The 19,485-nt window shown below is 46.3% G+C and overlaps 1 protein-coding gene across 2 annotated transcripts; it reads left to right on the top strand.

Moving 5' to 3' along the window:
* The first annotated feature begins 224 nt into the window (after positions 1 to 224).
* Positions 225 to 13,421, top strand: PSG7 (pregnancy specific beta-1-glycoprotein 7). 2 transcript variants are annotated; one of them, XM_063600696.1, is made up of 6 exons: positions 225 to 590; positions 1,812 to 2,177; positions 7,842 to 8,120; positions 10,847 to 11,125; positions 11,526 to 11,780; positions 12,729 to 13,421. In XM_063600696.1, the coding sequence occupies exons 1-6, from the start codon at positions 527 to 529 to the stop codon at positions 12,743 to 12,745; spliced, it is 1,260 nt and encodes a 419-aa protein (XP_063456766.1). In that variant the 5' UTR covers positions 225 to 526; the 3' UTR covers positions 12,746 to 13,421. The 2 variants fall into 2 exon arrangements, with proteins under 2 accessions (XP_063456766.1, XP_063456765.1); XM_063600695.1 differs by lacking the exon at positions 12,729 to 13,421 and adding an exon at positions 12,134 to 12,177.
* The last annotated feature ends 6,064 nt before the right edge of the window (positions 13,422 to 19,485 follow it).

Raw genomic sequence — 19,485 nt, 5'->3', positions numbered from 1 at the left:
GCAGCTTCAGCCTTCTGCACTGCAGGGCAGAGCCAGACGGGGATGAAAGAGGCCAAAGGGCGTGAATGTGCACCCCTACCCTGAGCCATGCGGACAGCAGGAGGCTGAGGCCCAGGACTGCGCTTGCCCAACCTGCAGGGTATGTGTGTGACTCTGTGGGTCTGTGTGTGTCTCGTGTGTGTGTGTGTGTGTGTGTGTGTGTGTGTGTGTGTGTCTGCACAAAGTGTGTGTTGAGGTTTGGTGAAAGAATCACTGCTGAAAAAGGCAGAGGCCTCCACAATTCCCAGGGACCTGAAACACAGACAAAAGGAAAAACAGAAGGAGGGACAAGGAGGCAGAACTGAGAGAGGAGGGGACAGAGAGGTGTCCTGGGCCTGACCCCGCCCATGAGCTTGAGAAGTGCTCCTGCCCCGGGAAGACGCTCAGTGCAGAAGGAGGAAGGACAGCACAGCTGACAGCCGTGCTCAGGAAGATTCTGGATCCTAGGCTCATCTCCACAGAGGAGAACACGCAGGCAGCAGAGACCATGGGACCCCTCTCAGCCCCTCCCTGCACACAGCATATAACCTGGAAAGGGCTCCTGCTCACAGGTGAGGAGAGAACTTCTTGGGAGAGGACAGGAAAAGGAAGCAGAGTGACTGGATGGGGTCTCCTGCAGAGGATGGGGTTCTAAAAAATAAAAGAAGCCAGCACTTTGGGAGGCTGAGGTGGGTGCATCACGAGATCAGGAGTTCAAGATCAGTCTGGCCAACACAGTGTAGCCCTGTCTGTACTAAAAATACAAAAAATTAACCAGGTATGGTGGTGTGCTCCTGGAATCCTAGCTACTCGGGAGGCTGAGGCAGGAGAATCACCTGAACCCGGGAGGCAGAAGTTGCAGCTAGCCGAGATAGCACCACTGCATGCCAGCCTGGGTGACAGTACGAGACTCCGTCCCAAAAGAAAAAAAGGAAAAAAGAAAAAAAAGGAAAGAAGGCTCTGTTGCAGCCTGGATAGGGGAAAATACACCAGAGAGGGACAGGAGTCAAAATAGGAAAGTCACATTGAACCAGAATTGGTAAGAGGTAGGAAAATCTTAAGTGTTCTGTTTTTCTGATTAATCATCAGGGGTCACCACATTTTGAAAAATGATAATAATAACTATATCAGATGACACTTCAAATAAAAATATAAGCAGGGCATGAAACACTGTCCTCAGCAAAAAACCTCAACAATTGGGGGAAAAAAAAACACCCAGGGCATGGAGGGCCCTGAGAACTCTCACATCTGCAGGAGTCTGCAGCCTGTTCCAGGCACTGGGGTGCAACCAAGATCACAAAAGTCACTGTAATCACGGAGCTCACGCTGTCATGGGAGGAAGACAGACATGCAAAGAGATCTAGAATGTGAGGTCAGGTGTTGACAAGAACCCTGGAGGGAGCAGAGCAGGGAAAGGTCAAAAAGGTAAGACCCAGGTTCTCTGAAGGAGGCATCAGGAAAGAAGTCTAAGGATGCCCTGATGTGAGCAGAACCTGACGGCAGTGTGGAGGGGGCCGTGCGGACACCTGGGGAAGAGGATTCCAAACAAAAATGCCAAGGTCAGGAGAGTTGAAGGAATGGGGGGTCATGCTGCTGACCTTGACCTAGTAGGACAGTAGGACACATACATACACACACACAAACACACATGCCCCTTTTATATGTGTGTGTGTGTGTGTGTGTGTGTGTCTTCAAGGCTGAGGATTGAAGAGACCTCCTCAGGACACAGAGCCCCATCTTTTCACCCCAATACATAGGTCTCAATATTGACTGATGTTCTCTCCACCTCCTAGCATCACTTTTAAACTTCTGGAACCCGCCCACCACAGCCCAAGTCACGATTGAAGCCCAGCCACCAAAAGTTTCCGAGGGGAAGGATGTTCTTCTACTTGTCCACAATTTGCCCCAGAATCTTACCGGCTACATCTGGTACAAAGGGCAAATCAGGGACCTCTACCATTACGTTACATCATATGTAGTAGACGGTCAAATAATTATATATGGGCCCGCATATAGTGGACGAGAAACAGTATATTCCAATGCATCCCTGCTGATCCAGAATGTCACCCGGGAAGATGCAGGATCCTACACCTTACACATCATAAAGCGTGGTGATGGGACTGGAGGAGTAACTGGACATTTCACCTTCACCTTATACCGTGAGTGATTCCACATGATCCCTGGGTGTTGGGGGACAGGGGTCATTTCTACTTCACACACACAGGATTGTCAGGCCTGGACTCTGCCTGTGTCCCTCTCTGCATTTTGTCCCATGCTGGGGTTTGGGCATTTATTGCAGGAAACACACAGAGGAGACAAATTTCAACAGATCAGAATTCCTTTCCCGCATACAGACCCTGCAGACACTTGCTGCAGAGGAAGGACAGTCTGATGGGGGGAATCAGCAGGAGGAGATCAGTCTCAGCCAAGCACCCCATGCCCTCTTCATAAATTTGACCCTGAGAAAGACCCTGGAAAATGAGTAGGGCTTGGCCTGAGTGGCCCCCTGAGATACCCTCAGATAAGCTCAGCCCTAGAAGCCTCAACCCCAGACCACTGTCCCAAAATCCTTGCTCCAGATAAAACTGAGGAACCTGTGCCAGGGCTGGGTTGTGGCTTCTTGAGCAGGGCTTACTGGGACCAAGGATTTTCCAGCTGTTTGAGGACTGTGTCTCCTGCAGCTGTTCACCAGCCAGGGCTCAGCCCTCAGAGCCTCATCTGGGCAAGGACAGAGCTTTCTTCACCTGACACTCAGAGTGGAGAGGACAGAAAGACAAGCTTTGTAGGCCATCAGACAACTGCCTTAGGAGGCCTAGGACACTCCATAGAAAGTCTAATATCCCCAGAAGCAGAAACAGAAGAGAGAAGATGCACCAGGTAGCAGCTTGTCCACAGGGATCTGACGTAAAGGTGCTTTCTCATGGAAGCAAATTAATAATCAATGCTGTTTGTGTGAAACCTCCACTGTGCCAAGCATTAGGTCAGGTGACTGTGAATACTTTAACATTTATTCACAGATAGCATGAAAAGCCACAGTCCATTTGCCATTTAGCTTATTTGATTGACAGAAAACTGAGGCACAGGAGAGCACAGTCACTGAGCCAGAGTCACACAAACACAAAGGGGAGATCAGGGTCACATGAGGTCTGTCTGCAGCCACAGGCCCATCCTCTCCTCCACCAGAAGTGAGGGCTTACTGGGTTCCAAGCACCCCATACTCATTTATTGGCTCAAATCCTCTCTTCTTAGGCATCCAAACCTCAGAGGAGTGAGAGCAAGTGGTCACCTGATTACTCTGCACTCCAGAACTAAATCACCTGCCTCAACCATCAGAGTCAGTGCAAAAAAAATGTCCAGGTCTCCCCCTCAGATCTTAACCCCCATCACTGAACCTGAAATCCTGTGTTTCCCAAAGTGTCCATGTCACTGTCATGAGAGGATCAAGGAGAGGACCTTGTTTTCTTTCCCCACTCACACCCTACACCAGCACAGGCCCAGCCAGAGACACACACTCAGGAGCTCTCACATAACAAATGAAGGAATTGAATGCAGAAATGACTGATCCAAAACCTCTTTAGAGACTGGATCTTGGATGCAGAATCCTAGGAGTTTCTAGCCACACCTGTCCCTTGTCCTTCAGAGGCTGACACCCACGTTTCATCACCCCACTACCTCTTGACCCTAAAGCCAACCCAACCTCATCTAACTCTGAAGCTCTTTGGCCACGGACGGTTCTCAGGGCTCCTTGGTCCTGGACTGTGGAAATGGGGGCACCTTGTCCCTGGGGTCTCTGAAGTCAGTGTATCCCTCACTGCTCACTGCCATGGTGTCTCTGCCTCTCTCTGCTTCTCTGTGTCCCTCATCTTCCTCCCACTTCATTCTGACTGGCAAGCCCTGTCCTGCACAGCTTCTTCCTCCACCCCTAGGCCTTCCCCAGACACTCCCTCTAACTAGGCTGGCTGTTCTGTTCCCTTCCTGCTAACACTGTGGCCTGGCCCACCTCCCAGGAAATAGGAAAGGTGCAGATATCACCTGGAGTTGCCACTCCTGCCAGGCTTCATCTCGAGCCAATGACCCCAGGTCACTAAGAGAATGAGCTTCCACTGTATTTCCATCCAGGGCTCTTTTGCTTTGTGAGGCTGACCTGTGGACAAGACCATGGGACAGGAATAGGCAGTTCCTCCATCCACCCTTATAATTGCCAGACAAGTTCTTCTGGCCTCCTGCACACACACACAACAACAACAACAACAACAACAACAAATATATATATATATATATATATAGAAATGGTGATTTGTAGTAAAGAATGCTTTTAATGACTCCAAGTCTGCCAAACAGGAGGACAGAGGTTTATTATTACTCAAATCAGCCTCCCCATTTGATCGGGGTATGAAATTTTCAAGGATAGTTTCAGGGCCACAGGACTAAAAAATGAGTACTGCTGATTGTTTGGTGATGGAATCACGCGGGCGGAGGGAAACGATTTGTTTGTGCTTGAATCTGCTTCTACGTAGGGACCACATGACTGGCTGAGCCATTAGTCATAGGTATGGATGAGGTCAGCCGGTTGCCAGAATGCAAAAGAATGAGAAACATCTCAAAAGACCAATCTCAAGTTCTACAATAGTGATGTTATCTATATGAGCAATTAGTTCCAAATTTTGTAAACTCTGGCCAAATGACACTGGAGCAGTCAGGGATTATAGAAACTGTGCCAACATTTTAGCAGAATTCAGTTCCCTCCTATAATCTAAATGTCATGGTCTTTCACTAGTTTTACAAAGGCAGTCCCAGGGCAAAGTAACGGTGTTAGTTTTATGGAGGAACTATCATCATTCTTGCTTCAAAGTTAAACCATAAACCAAATTCCTCCCAAGGTTAGCCTGGCCTATGCCCAGGAATGAGTGAGGACAGCCAGCCTGAGACTAGATGCCAGATGGAGTCAGCCACGCTGGTTTGCTGTCACTGTTATAATCTTTGCACTGACTCACCAGGGTGTCAGAGGCTGGACGGGCCTGCAGTCCCCAAAGCCCATGGGCTCATTTCACCCATTTCACTCGTGACTCCATCGTCAACCTGCTATGGAGCTCACATTCTTCGGTCACTTCCTAGAGACTTCTGGCTTCCTGTCAGGCATATAACAAGCTTGGAATTTGTCACTCGGTTCTAACACTAAGTAAAAAGCTGAACAAACTCAAAAGTCAACAACTCGTTAAAATCCCTCAGAGATGGCTGGGCACAGTGGCTCACACCTATACTCCCAGCACTTTGGGAGGCCGAGGCAGGCACAAGGTCAGGAGATAGAGACCATCCTGGCTAACATGGTGAAACCGCGTCTCTACTAAAAATACAAAAAATTAGCAGGACGTGGTGGCGGGCACCTGTAGTCCCACCTACCTGGGAGGCCGAGGCAGGAGAATGGAGTGAACCCAGGAGGCGGAGCTTGCAGTGAGCTGAGATCATGCCACTGCACTCCAGCCTGGGTGACAGAGGGAGACTCTCTCAGAAAAAAAAATGCTATTTGAGAAACGAAGAATGCTTTTGATGCTTACTTGTAGACTGCACACAGCTGTGGAAAGAATCCCTAGCTTGAGAATGAGTCAATAGAAACTTCCAAAACTGAAACAGGAAAGTTCAAAAAGAGTGGGGAAAAAAAGTGGAACAACATTTCAACTTCATATTTAATATTTTGTTTTGACAATAGCAATTTTTAAATTTTGTAGTTGTGGGACAACTACAAAGGCTGTAACATACAATTAATGGGAATACCGGTGGTTTGGGGACCAGACCGAGGTGGCCAGGTAGGTACTATCTCATGGTTTTACTGCCTGTGCCACATACAACTGTTTCCTCATGATGATGCCGTTTTCATAAGTTGGAATTCTTCGTGTGGGGAGACACACGAGCCATTGTCATCTCACTTACACTCTTCCTAATTCACACAAATTTAAACTCTAGTGGTGTTTCCTGAGCTTAAGAGAAAATGAAGAAAGCATTTCACATACCTGTTTTGGGGTCCTCCGCATTTTTCCTAACTCTTCCCAGAAATTATAAGCAGGCAGTTCTTTCTATATTTACTAACATAACACACATCACTTCTTTTAATTTGGCGTCCTTCCTCCCTTTATGTAATTGACGCACTGACCAGTTCTGTCCTTTTAACGGGACTCTCTCTACTTAAGGAGTTGCTAATTTAAAATCACCTTTGGCATCTTTCTTTGACCATAATGTGATCCTGCTGGAATTCATGGCACACCTAACCTTATTTTGGTCTCAGGAGAAACACTACTACCAGCAATTGATCTTAGATGTTTGGACCATCAGTAAAAATTTCCAGTTATGAAAACATTTTAATGTTTCCTCCAAATTTTTCTTTTGTTACTAGAGTCAGAACATAATATGAGGTCTAAACTCCTGACAACTTTTTATGGGAAAATTACAGTATTACGAATTGAGCATCCCAAATCCAGAAATCCACAATCTGAAATGCTCCAAAACTCAACCCTTCTGACCACTGATGTGATGCTAAAAAGAAGTGCCCACTGGCGCATTGTGGATTTTAAATTTTTCAGATTTGGGATGCTAAACCAGTACATGTACTGCAAATATTCCAAAATTTAAAAAATTAGAAATCCAAAACATTTTGTTTTCAGCTTTCTGCATAAGGAGCACTTTATCTGTATGAACTATAGGCAAGAGGCTGTACAGGAGATCTCTAGAACCCCCTCATCCTGCATAACTGAAACCGCACACCCACGGAACAACACCCTATTCCCCTGATCCCAGCTCCTGGAAACTACTATTCTACTCTCTGATTCACTCTGGAATACACTGATATCAGGTACATAGAGTAGTCAAACTCAGAATCAGAGAGTAGAATGTCTAATGAGAGAAAGTATCTGCAAGACTTCTTCCCAAATATTGGCCTAATAGCCACCAAACCCATATGGTCCATGAGGGCCAGACTTCCATCATCTATTCACGTTCGCCCTTTCCACCAGTCAGTTCTGCATTTGCAAACATCAACATGTATTTCTAGAAAGATCCACATGGTCCTCACCTGCCCTCTACAGGGGAAAGGGAGCATCATGGACCCAGAACAGGTAACATGGTCTTGGGCCAAATCTATCAGCTTTGCCTGTCCCCTTCACTCTTTGTAGGTCATTCTTTGGACTCTGCTCTATCTTTAGAGGTCACTGGCTCAAGTCAGTCACTATGAGACACCTGGGAAAACTGCCCCACCTTGTGGCTCCACTGCCTGATGACTGAGCTGACCTCCAGGCTTGACTCTGGTCTCCCCTGTGTTATTTATGCTGGAGTACCCAGTCCCAGGCCAGGCTTTCCAGCCAAAGGGTTTAAGGACAATGGGAAGTTCCATCATCCATCTCTAGGATGTCCTTGGGAAGGGAATCTGAAGAGAAAACATACCACAGGGGGCAAAGTAAGATTAAACTAAGAAGATTCCAGCACTGCATGCTCCAAGTGAGGACCACAAGGTGGGCCAGGCAGGCACTTGGAGATGGAGGGACTCAGAGAGGCACCAGAGGCTGTGACTGCTGGTCCTGTGTCTTTCCATGACCCAATGCTGCTGCTCAATTCACACTTGAGAAAGTCCGTGCTTCTCCCACATAAAGCAGGCGGCCTCACAATCTCTGAGCCCTCAGATTGCCATGCGTCTGTCTTGTAACACACACACCTGCCATGGGCTTTTAAGGACTTGGGTGGGCTGAGAGTTGGGAAATGCCAACTCTGATTGAAAAATGCCTTTGGAGGAGTCAAAGGTGCCACACAGGGCAATCTTCTCTCTGTTTTCCACACAGTGGAAACTCCCAAGCCCTCCATTTCCAGCAGCAATTTCAACCCCAGGGAGGCCACGGAGGCTGTGATCTTAACCTGTGATCCTGAGACTCCAGACGCAAGCTACCTGTGGTGGATGAATGGTCAGAGCCTCCCTATGACTCACAGCTTGCAGCTGTCCGAAACCAACAGGACCCTCTACCTATTTGGTGTCACAAACTATACTGCAGGACCCTATGAATGTGAAATACGGAACCCAGTGAGTGCCAGCCGCAGTGACCCAGTCACCCTGAATCTCCTCCGTGAGTATCTTCTGTTCCTCTGTGAACCAGGCTGCCATCCCAAATACACATGGCCAGAGGCCAGGCTTCTCAGTCCCTCTCAGGTCCAAGTATGTAGACATTTACCCCTGGACTACAAAGCTGGCCGTGACTTCCTGCCCCAGGCAAACCAGAGAAGGCCTAGGCTTGATCCACAATAAGAGAAAAGAGGCTGCTCCTGTCATGGGAGACTCAGGATCCACAGCTTGTGATGGGAGAAACAGGTGAATGTTTCAGGCTCCAGATCAGTGAACACAGCGGGGATTTGGCTGGGACTTCAGTGTTGCAACTTGGCTCACAGGGTCACTGTGGCCCTTCCACAGACCAGGATTTTCCCTTCCCTCTGACAATATCACCTGTGACTTTATTCTCTTTGCTCCACATGGCCTGGATGCCCCCACCATTTCTTCCTCATACACCTATTACCATAAAGGGGAAGTCCCCAAGCTCTCCTGCCTCACAGATTCTCATCCACTGGCAGAGCATTCTTGGCTGATTGATGGGAAGTTCCAGCAATCAGTACAAGTGTTCTTTACCCCCCAATTCCCTAAAACATATAGAGGGGTCTATGTCTGTTTCATCCATAACTCAGCCACTGGTGGAACAAATCTCATAATCAAGAGGATCATAGTCCCTAGTAAGTGGATCCCTGGAGCATTGGCAATATGTTTTCCAGTGAAGTCTATCTGGCTATCAGGGAAGAGCCACCTGCCCTCTGCAAAGGGAGAGGGAAAATCAAAACCCAGGAAAGGGAATATGTTTCTGCTCCAAAACAACCAGCTTTTGCCTGTACCCTTCACTCCTTCTAGATCATTCTTCAGACTACACACTAACAATGAACAATCTGAAAGGAAATTAAGAAAATAATTTCAATTCACATTAACATCAAAAGGAATAAAATATTTTGGAATAAGTTTAACCAAAAAGGTCAAATGATTATACCCTGAAAACTACAAAACATTGCTGAAAGAAATTAAAGACGATATCAATATATGGAAACACATTTCATTTTCATGGATTGGAAGAATCAATATTGTTAGAAAGATAATACTACACAAAGTGAGTTGCAGATTCAATGCAACCCCTACCAGCATCCCAGTAACATTTTCTGCAGAATTAGAAAACTCTGTCCCAAATCTAAGCTGACAGGCTCTTCTTAATGACTGCCACAACACAAACACTGAGAAAAAGAGGCAACCATGAAAAGGTGGAAAGTTCTCATGACATAGAAAATAGCAATCAGCCTTTCTCACATCCCAAAGCCTTCAAAAATATACGAGTGCAGCATGGCCAGTATGGAATTGACAGAAAACTAATCACCAAGCCAGAAACGTGCTGAGAGAAAAAAAGGGCAAGAATATCTTTGGCTTATCACCTCCCACTTTTCCCTACTAATCTGATGCTGAAAAGAAATGCTCACTGAAGCATCTTAGACTTTGAATCTATCAGATTTGGGATGCTTAACCAGTAAGTATATGACAAATATTTCAGAATCAAAAAATGACAGAAATGCAAAACACTTTTTGTCCTAAGTCGTAGGCATAAGAAATACTCCATCTGTGTGAACTATAGGCCTCAAGCTCTACAGCAGATCTCTAGAAACTCCCCACCTTGCATAACAGAAACTGCACAACCATGAACAACTTCTGATTCTCCCCACTCCCAGCTCCTGGCAACCAGCAGTCTCTTCTCATATTCACTCTGGAATCCACTTACATGAGGTCCCTAGAGTAGTCAACCCCAAGGAATCAGAAAGTAGATTGTCCAGTGAAAGAAAAGATTTGCAAAACTTCTCTCCAAATTTGTCTCATATCCATCAAACACACATGGTCCATGACGACCAGATTTCCAGCAGTTCATTCCCACCCTTTCCACCAGTCAGTCCTGCATTTGCAAATGTCCACATGTATTTCTGGAAAGATCCACATGGTCCTCACCTGCCCTCTGCAGAAGGAGAGGAAACTTAAAGAACCCAGGACAGGGAACATGCTTCTGCTCCAAAGCCACCAGATCTTGCTTGTCCCCTTCACTCTTTCTACATCATTCCTTGCACTCTGCTCTATCTTTAGAGGTCACTGGTTCAAGTAAGTCATCATGAAACACCTGCAAAAAACTGCCCCACCTGGTGCCTCCACTGCATGATGACTGAACTGACCTCCAGGCTTGACTCTGTTCTCCCCTGTGTTATTTCTGCTGAAACATCCAGTCCCAGGCCAGGCTGCTCAGTATCTTCAGGGTTTCAGGACAATGGGAAGTCCCATTATTATTCATCTCTAGAAAGTCCTTGGAAATTGAAGCTGCAGAGAAATCACATCTTGGGGGGCAAAGTAGGATGGAATTTGGAAGGGGCCCAGCAGTTGCACATTCCAGGTAAGGAACCCAAGGTGAGCCAGCCAGTCAACTGATTAGGGAGGGACTGGGAGGGGTACCAGGCGCTGTGACTCCCACTGATGTGTCTGTCCATGACCCAACACTGCAGCTCAATTGACACTTCAGAAAGTCTGTGCTTCCCTAAGACAGAGCAGGCGGCCTCACAGTCTTTGAGCCCTTAGATCATCATGCATCTATCTTGTGACACACACACCAGCTACTGGCTTTCAAGGACTCACGCGGGTTGACAGGTGGGAGATGCCAACTCTGATTGAAGGATGCCTGTGGAGGAATCAAAGGTGCCACACAGGACAATCTTCTCTCTGTTATCCACACAGCGAAACTGCCCAAGCCTTACATCACCATCAGTAACTTAAACCCCAGGGAGAATAAGGATGTCTCAACCTTCACCTGTGAACCTAAGAGTGAGAACTACACCTACATTTGGTGGCTAAATGGTCAGAGCCTCCCGGTCAGTCCCAGGGTAAAGCAACCCATTGAAAACAGGATACTCATTCTACCCAGTGTCACGAGAAATGAAACAGGACTCTATCAATGTGAAATACGGGACCGATATGGTGGCATCCGCAGTTACCCAGTCACCCTGAATGTCCTCTGTGAGTATCCTTTTTTCCTCTGTGGGCCAGGACACCAGCTTAACTCCAAATGAACAGAGGCCAGTCCTCTCAGTCTCTCTCTGGTCCAAGTATAGACACATTTACTTCTGGACATCTGAGCTGGCCATGACTCCTTGCCCTGGGAAAACCTGAGTAGGCACAGCCTTAACCAAGAATATAAGGGGAGTGGACGCTCTTGTCATGGGAGACTTGGGGCCCACAGCTTGTGATGGGAGAAACAGGTGAATACCTCAGGCTTCAGCTCAGTGAACATAGAGGAGATTTGGCTGTCACTTGAGGGTGTGTCTTGGCTCAGAGGGTCACTCTGTCCCTTTAAGAGACCAGGAGCATCCCCTTCCCTCGGATAACATCACCTGTGGCTTTATTCTCTTTCCTCCAGATGGTCCAGACCTCCCAAGAATTTACCCTTCATTCACCTATTACCGTTCAGGACAAAACCTCTACTTGGCCTGCTTTGCGGACTCTAACCCACCGGCACAGTATTCTTGGACAATTAATGGGAAGTTTCAGCTATCAGGACAAAAGCTTTCTATCCCCCAGGTTACTACAAAGCATAGCGGGCTCTATGCTTGCTCTGTTCGTAACTCAGCCACTGGCAAGGAAAGCTCCAAATCCGTGACAGTCAGAGTCTCTGGTAAGTGGATCCCAGCATCCTTGGCAATACGGTTTTAGGTGCAGTCTATCTGACTTTCAGAGAAGAGTCAGGAAAACATTTGTATTCCCAGCCTGTGTCCCATGGGCACAAGCAAATCCCAAATTCTCCTCCTGAACCCTCCCAATTTGTCTAAGAACTTACAAAACTTTAACAAACAGGCTGAGATCTTCATAACATTCCCAGCCTAGACCAAGCAGGAAAAACATTGATTGCATTGAAATAATTGATAATAATAAGGATAATGTTTTTATGATTTTATTTGAAAATATGCTGATTCTTTATGTGGATAGTTTTCTAGATTTATGGAAATTTGTCTTTTAATCTATCTCTAGCTTATAGCGGTTCAATAAACTATACTTCTGGGAATGATAATTGAAATATTTACTTTTGCTCTCTACCTGACTGCCCCAGAATTGGGCAACTATTCATGAGTATTGATATGTTTATGATAATACAGATATTTGCACAAACGGAGTAACAACCTGCTGTCTTTGTAACAGGACACATTTGAAATCATTGGTTATATTACCAAGGCTTTCACTGGGATGTTTTATTTAAGAATATAGATAGAATGAACCAGTATGAACTGCAGGCAAACTCTGAAGTCATCCTTGGTTTGGCTTCCTATTCTCAAGAGTTTTGTAAAGGTTTAATCTGAGATTCCTTATAAAAACTTAGAGCAAAGAAAATTTTAAAAGAGATCCTACATGGTCCATTGCTACTCTTGCTGCATTTATGCAAACAATCAGACCACGTTTGAAGAAACTCAACCTATTTTGCAAACAAACTTATTCTACTGAAATTATCATTGGTAAAACTAGAGATGCCCATAGAGAGAAAAATTATGTGGAAAATAAAACTGTAGTACACCTGTTGTGAGATTGCAGCTCTGTTCATTGTTTCTGTGTTTTTATTATCCACCTGTAGACTGGACATTACCCTGAATTCTACTAGTTCCTCCAATTCCATCTTCTCCCATGGAATCACTAAGAGCAAGACCCACTCTGTTCCAGAAGCCCTATAAGCCAGAGGTGGACAACTCAATGTAAATTTCATGGGAAAATCCTTGTACCTGATGTCTGAGCCACTCAGAACTCACCAAAATGTTCAACACCATAACAACAGCTGCTCAAACTGTAAACAAGGAAAACAAGTTGATGACTTCACACTGTGGACAGTTTTTCCCAAGATGTCAGAATAAGACTCCCCATCATGATGAGGCTCTCACCCCTCTTAACTGTCCTTGCTGGTGCCTGCATCTTTCACTTGGCAGGATAATGCAGTCATTAGAATTTCACATGTAGTATAGGAGCTTCTGAGGATAACAACAGAGTGTCAGATATGTCATCTCAACCTCAAACTTTTACATAACATCTGAGGGGGAAATGTGGCTCTCTCCATCTTGCATACAGGGCTCCCAAAAGAAATGAACACAGAGATATTGCCTGTGTATTTGCAGAGAAGATGGTTTCTATAAAGAGTAGGAAAGCTGAAATTATAGTAGAGTCCCCTTTAAATGCACATTGTGTGGATGGCTCTCACCATTTCCTAAGAGATACATTGTAAAACATGACAGCAAGACTGATTCTAGCAGAATAAAACATGTACCACATTTGCTAATACTGTTCTCTTAAAATAATTTTAAAAGAATGGGGTGGGCCCTCCCATGTGTCCAGGCCTGGTCTCTGAACAGAATCCTCCATCTGCAGTAACAATGCCTAAGAAGATGACATGGACTTGGTCCTGATATGCAGCCATTCCTCTATACCCTTCCCCTGCTGCAGGGCCGTACAAGCCCAGGGCCCAAATCTTCAGCTGCAGAGCTGAGACAGAACATGGGATACCCAGCATCCCCTACCTTCTTCCAGTCCACTGCAGTGGCTACCGGCATGGCCCATTTACCCCTGAGGACTCCCATCTGCTGACACACAGTTTCTAAGAGTCAGACTTTCCTGGCTTCTATGAACCCCAGCTACTTTCACTCTGCTGAAACCTTCTTCTCCGTACAGGAGTCATTGCCTTAACAGACTCCTCTTTCAGCTGCAGCTAATAGGTAAGCCAAGACCCAGACCCCAGAGGATAAACAAGGATTTCAAAACCTACTGTGTCCAATGGAGATGCCCACTTGTGGGCAGCAAGCCACCCAGGTGCTGAGGCAAGAGACTCAGGGCATGAGCTGTTCCAGTATCATAAAATATAAAAGTAGAATAGTTATACCAGACACAGATCTTAGATATCATTATATATTAGTATCATTAATCATTAGTTGGTAGCAATTACTCTTTATTCCAATATTATAATAATCCTCGCTTCATAATCATAACCTAGGAAAAACCAGGCCATACAGAGATAGGAGCTGAGGAGACATAGTGAGAAGTGACCAGAAGACAAGAGTGCGAGCCTTCTGTTATGCCCAGACAGGGCCACTAGAGGGCTCCTCGGCCTAGCGGTAAAGCCAGCATCTGGGAAGACACCCTTTGCCAAGGGAACCGTGGTCTAGTGGTAGCCTCAGTGTCAAGGAAAAACACTCACTACTTAGCCGACTGGAAAGGGAGTCTCCCTTTCCCCGGGGGAGTTTAGAGAAGACTCTACTCCTCCACCTTTTGTGGAGGGCCTGACATTAGTCAGGTCCACCCACAGTTATCCAGAGGCTTAACCATCTCCCTGTGATGCTGTGCTTCAGTGGTCATGCTCCTAGTCTGCCTTCATGTTCCATACTGTACACATGGCTCTGCCATTTAGTTAGCAGTAGCAAACTAGTGAAAGTACTAAAAGTCTCTAATAAGGAGAAATAATGGTGTAAGCTCTCTCTCTCTTTCTCCTCTCTCTCTCTGGCTCACCTGCCAGGCAGGGAAGGGCCCCCTGTACAGTGGACACATGACACATGTGGCATTTCCTATCATTGGAGATGGTGCACACTCCTTATCCTGCCCCTTTGTCTTCTATCCAATAAATATCAGTGCAGCCTGGCATTCAGGGCCACTACCAGTCTCCGTGTCTTGGTGGTAGTGGTCCCCCAGGCCCAGTTGTCTTTTCTTTTATCTGTTAGTCTTGTGTCTTTATTTCTACAATGTCTCATCTCCACACACAGTTAGAAAAACCCACCGACCCTGTGTGGCTGGTCCCTACACCCACTTTACAGAGACATAAAGAAGTTGAGATGTATACAACTCCCGCAACAATACTGTATCCCAAAACAATGTTCTCTCTGCCCCTCATCATGGAATTCACTGTCTCTCACCACATGGGCAAGTGCTTCTAGGGTATCACAATTCTTCCACAAGAGGCAATGCACACTTTAACATAGCACTTCAGCAAATAAAGTGGTGACAGTTTACCTACTTAGATAAAGTTTCTTAAAAGCTTCTCCCAAATTTCCCCCTGAAGAAGACAGAAAAGGCTTTCCCAATTGTGAAACACTGGCCTCCCCACCTTTCAAAAAAGTACCCCTGAGTAGCCAAAACATTCTTGCCAAAATAAATTGTAGGACTTGAACTTTCTTATTTGAAATCTCACAAAAGAGTATAATTATTAAAAGGGAAGCTGATGGCAAAAGAACAGACATAAGCTGCTGGCAAAAGAATAGACATAAAGACAAATGGGATAGAATTAAGAGTCTAGAAATAAACCCTCAAACTTATGGTCAATTACTCTTTGAAGAGGGTGTCAACACAATTTAATGGATGAACAATTCTCCTTTCAAATCATAGTGCAGAAACAACTAGATAACCACATGCAAAATAGTGAATTTAGATAACTCTGCCTCCCACCATATCAAACAATTCTCTAAAAAATTGATCAGTGAGTTAAATATAAGACCTATAACCATAAAAACATCTTAAACTAGATATAGAGGTAAATATTGATGAACTCAAATGTGCAATGGATTCTTAGATATGATACAAAAGCATGAGAAACAAGAAAAACAAGATATATTGGGCATTATCAAGATGTGAGCCTTTTGAACATCAAAGGAAATTATCAAGAAAATAATTGATAGACAAAGAATGAGAGAAAATATTTGCAAAGCATATATAGGCAGTTTTCATGTCCAGATAATATAAAAAACTAGCTACAACTCAATAACAAAAGGACAAACCATCCAATTTATAAATGGGCAAAAGACTCATATAGACATTTCCTCAAAGAAGATATACAAATAGTCAAGAAGGACATGAAAAGATACTCAACATCAATAGTCATTAGGAAAATACACAGTCAAAGCTGCAATGAGACACCACATCACACCTACAAAACTGGCTACCATTCTTTTAAAATATTCAACAACAAGTAGCAGCATTATATAGAATTTGGAATCCTCATACATTGCTGGTGAGAATATGAAAAGTTACAGCCACTTGGAGAAAGAGTTTTGCTGTTCCTCAAAAAGCTAATCATAGAATTCTTATTTGAAACAACATGCATTCCTAGGTACATACCCAAAGAATTAAATCCAGGGACTCAAACAGGTACTTGCATGGGAATGTTCATTGCAGCATTATTCACAAAAGATAAAATATGAAAATAATCCAAGTGTTCATCAACACATGAATAAATAAATATGGTGACACATACAACAGATTGTTAACCTGTCATAAAGAGGAATGAACCTCTGACACCCCCTGGAACATGCATGGACATGGGAAACATTATGCTAGGTGAAATATGTCAGAAACAAAATAACATAATTGTATACTTCCATTTATATGAAACATCAAGAATAGGCAAATTCATAGAGACAGAGTAGAGATGACCAAAGTCTAGGGTGGAACATACAGGGAGTTATTGTTTAAAAGTTACAAAGTTTCAGTTTCAAATGATAAAAAATTTTCTAGGAAAAATAGTGGTGATGGTAATTTAACTTGGTGTATGTGGTAAATTTCACTTGATTGTGGATTTTAAAGTGGTTAAAATAGCACATTATTCACAGAACTGTGAAAAATAGATTTCTATTATTTAATTCACCCAGGCTAAGTTGTTTCTTATGGCAGCTGAAGCCCATGAATACATCATCTGACCCAGTGTTTCAATGAAAGGCATCAGGTTTTCAATCAAGTTAGCTGGAAGCTCCTGTCCCCAGGAGAACCAGAGGCCCCAAAACAAGAGCTCCAGCAGGGGCTCAACCAGCACAGGTCCCATAGGGCAGCCTCAATGTCAGGCCCTGGATGGCATGTGAGGCTATAATGATATAACAAGAATGTGAAAATATAAGTATTTTTACAACTTACAGACACTAGGGAGCACTCAGCACACCTGGAGGCCACAGACACAGAGGTCAGTGAGCCCAGGCAGGGAGGAGAGAAGAGACTGGTAAGCCAATGGCTTTATTAGGTCCAGGGTGTTATCTGACAGGTTTCCAGCAGGGAGCTTTAATTGATGTGTTCAAAGCAAGCAGCAAACACTGGGACCAGGAGCTCAAGCTGTGACTGAGAGATGGTCACTTTAAATGTGAGGGCAAATGTCAGAATTATCAGTTTAAAGAAAGCAGCTGGAGAGAGGTGAGCCAAGCGCACCAAGCAGGAGAGATACCTCTAAGATTTTATCTCTGGACACCAACTGGAGCCACTTGAACCAGATACAGTATTGAAAACTGCCATGGTGACCAAGCCCTGCCTCTGATTTGAGGCAAATAAACTTACACCTTAAAAAATGAATGACAAGGCAACATGACACTATGAGCATCATGACATCCAGGGACACCAGCAGGGTGTGGTACTGTGCCCTGGAGTCAGAATCCTGGGATTGGTCCCTGGGAGTGAGAAAATGAAAATGACTTGTCCCTGCCCCTCTGACATTGATCTTCCCACCCTGCTGCTCACTCTTCTTCTCCCAAGCCCACTTGCACTGCTCAGCCCCAGACATCACTGCCCCCAGGGTATACACAGTGCCACCTACTGCACACAAACACAAACTCACAGAAGGTGACAAAAATCTGCGTTTGGGACATCTGATTGTGAAAGAGGGAGAACAGTGAACTTAGAGCCACAGAGACTGGGACTCACGGGGCTGCAAGGTGATGGGGCTGTAACATAACACATGTGTGACCTCGTGTGAAGTGTGCAGATCCACGTGAAAACATGCAGCCTGGCCTGGGATTGCTGCCATTCACACTTCCCTCCCTGTCCACCAGAAGGCGACAGAGTCCCTCCCAGCCTGGAGCCTTCCCAGGGGATGCCAACCTCCCTCAGTGGAACCCACAACCCAGCAGTGTCCACCCTCACCAGGGTCACTTCGGCCTAAGTCCTCAGCGCCCTCCATGCTCCCCACACGGACGCTGTCAGCTCCTCCCTGACCTGGGGGCCACCAACCTAACACCACGCCCTCTGCAGGTAGCTCCTGCCCCACACACCTGCTCCTTCCCTGGGCCCAGCTAAAGGCATCTCCCAGGGCAGCGCTGGTGCACGCGATGCCACACTGGGCGCTTTCCCCTCGTGACCTCCCTCCATCCTCATCAACTCTTTCTGTCACTGCTCCCTAAATGCCTGCACCTGCTCCATCTGTCCTGTTCCCTGGGGCATCCCAGGCCAAGCCTAGTGCTGACACAGATCAGCGGCTGCCTGAGGGCCCACAGCCTCCCCGGGAATCAGCCAGGCACCCTGTGTCCTGCCTGCCCGCTGCACCCCACGGGGCTCAGAGCGCATGTGATGGTCACACACAGGCACCATCCGGGATGTGGCCACCTATCCCCAGCTGTCCCTTGGGAAGACAGCCCTCTCCTGTGTGCTTGCGGGGAGAAGGGGGATGTTATTGCTCCTTGCTCCCAGAACACAACTCACCCCCCACCCGCCCGCTCAGGTGTGAGCAACATCCCTCCAGACAGGCTCTCTGGCCACTGCCTGTTCCTCCTCTACACACAGCAGCTTGACCAGGTCAAAAACCCTCAGGACAGACCCCTTGGTATGTCAGCACATGGAGGGCTGAGCACATCATGGCCACGGAGTTGGTCGGGATGAATCTCTCCAGCTCTGAATCTCTGCTCTGACCCAGGCTCCCCCTCCTGCGTCTCAACGAGCCATGTCCCACCGGGTTCCTGTTTAACTCCTCACTTCCTTCTGCACCACCACGGGGAAGCTGTGGTGACCACAGGACAATCAGCTGGGCAGAGAAGAGAGGACATCAAAGATGGTCAGGAAGAACATGAGAAACCATGAGCTCCAGCTCAGCCGCCGGAACCCACGGAGTCATACAGTGACCGAGAACTTTCCCTTTGACTATGGGACTCACAGCCCCCACTGAGCAACCGGCACAGGCCTCTCCTCCCAAGAGGCATGAGAGATTCACCCTGCACACCGCCAGGAAGGACAGTTTCCTCTGGGACACCCAGGTCCTGAATGTCCATCCTTGGAAGCTGCAGCCAAGCTAGACACGATTAGAGAAAGGAAGGGTCCTTCTCACCAGGCAACACACAGCTCACCCACAGCACAATGGGGCATCACTGTGACAGGGACCTGGTGCAGCTCCAGCCTCCTGCACTGCAGGGGAGAGCCAGATGGGGATGAAAGAGGGCAAATGGCATGAATGTGCACCCCGACCCAGAGCCATGGGGACAGCAGGAGGCTGAGGCCCAGGACTGTCCTTGCCCAACCTGCAGGGTATGTGTCTGACTGTGTGGGTCTGTGTGTGTCTCTTGTGTGTGTGTGTGTGTGTGTGTGTGTCTGCACAAAGTGTGTGTTGAGGTTTGGTG

Source organism: Pan paniscus, chromosome 20, assembly GCF_029289425.2.
Source record: "Pan paniscus chromosome 20, NHGRI_mPanPan1-v2.0_pri, whole genome shotgun sequence".
Classification (NCBI taxonomy): Eukaryota; Metazoa; Chordata; class Mammalia; order Primates; family Hominidae; genus Pan; species Pan paniscus.
Note: the sequence above shows the minus strand (reverse complement) of the source record. Positions and strands in the feature narration are given on the sequence as shown.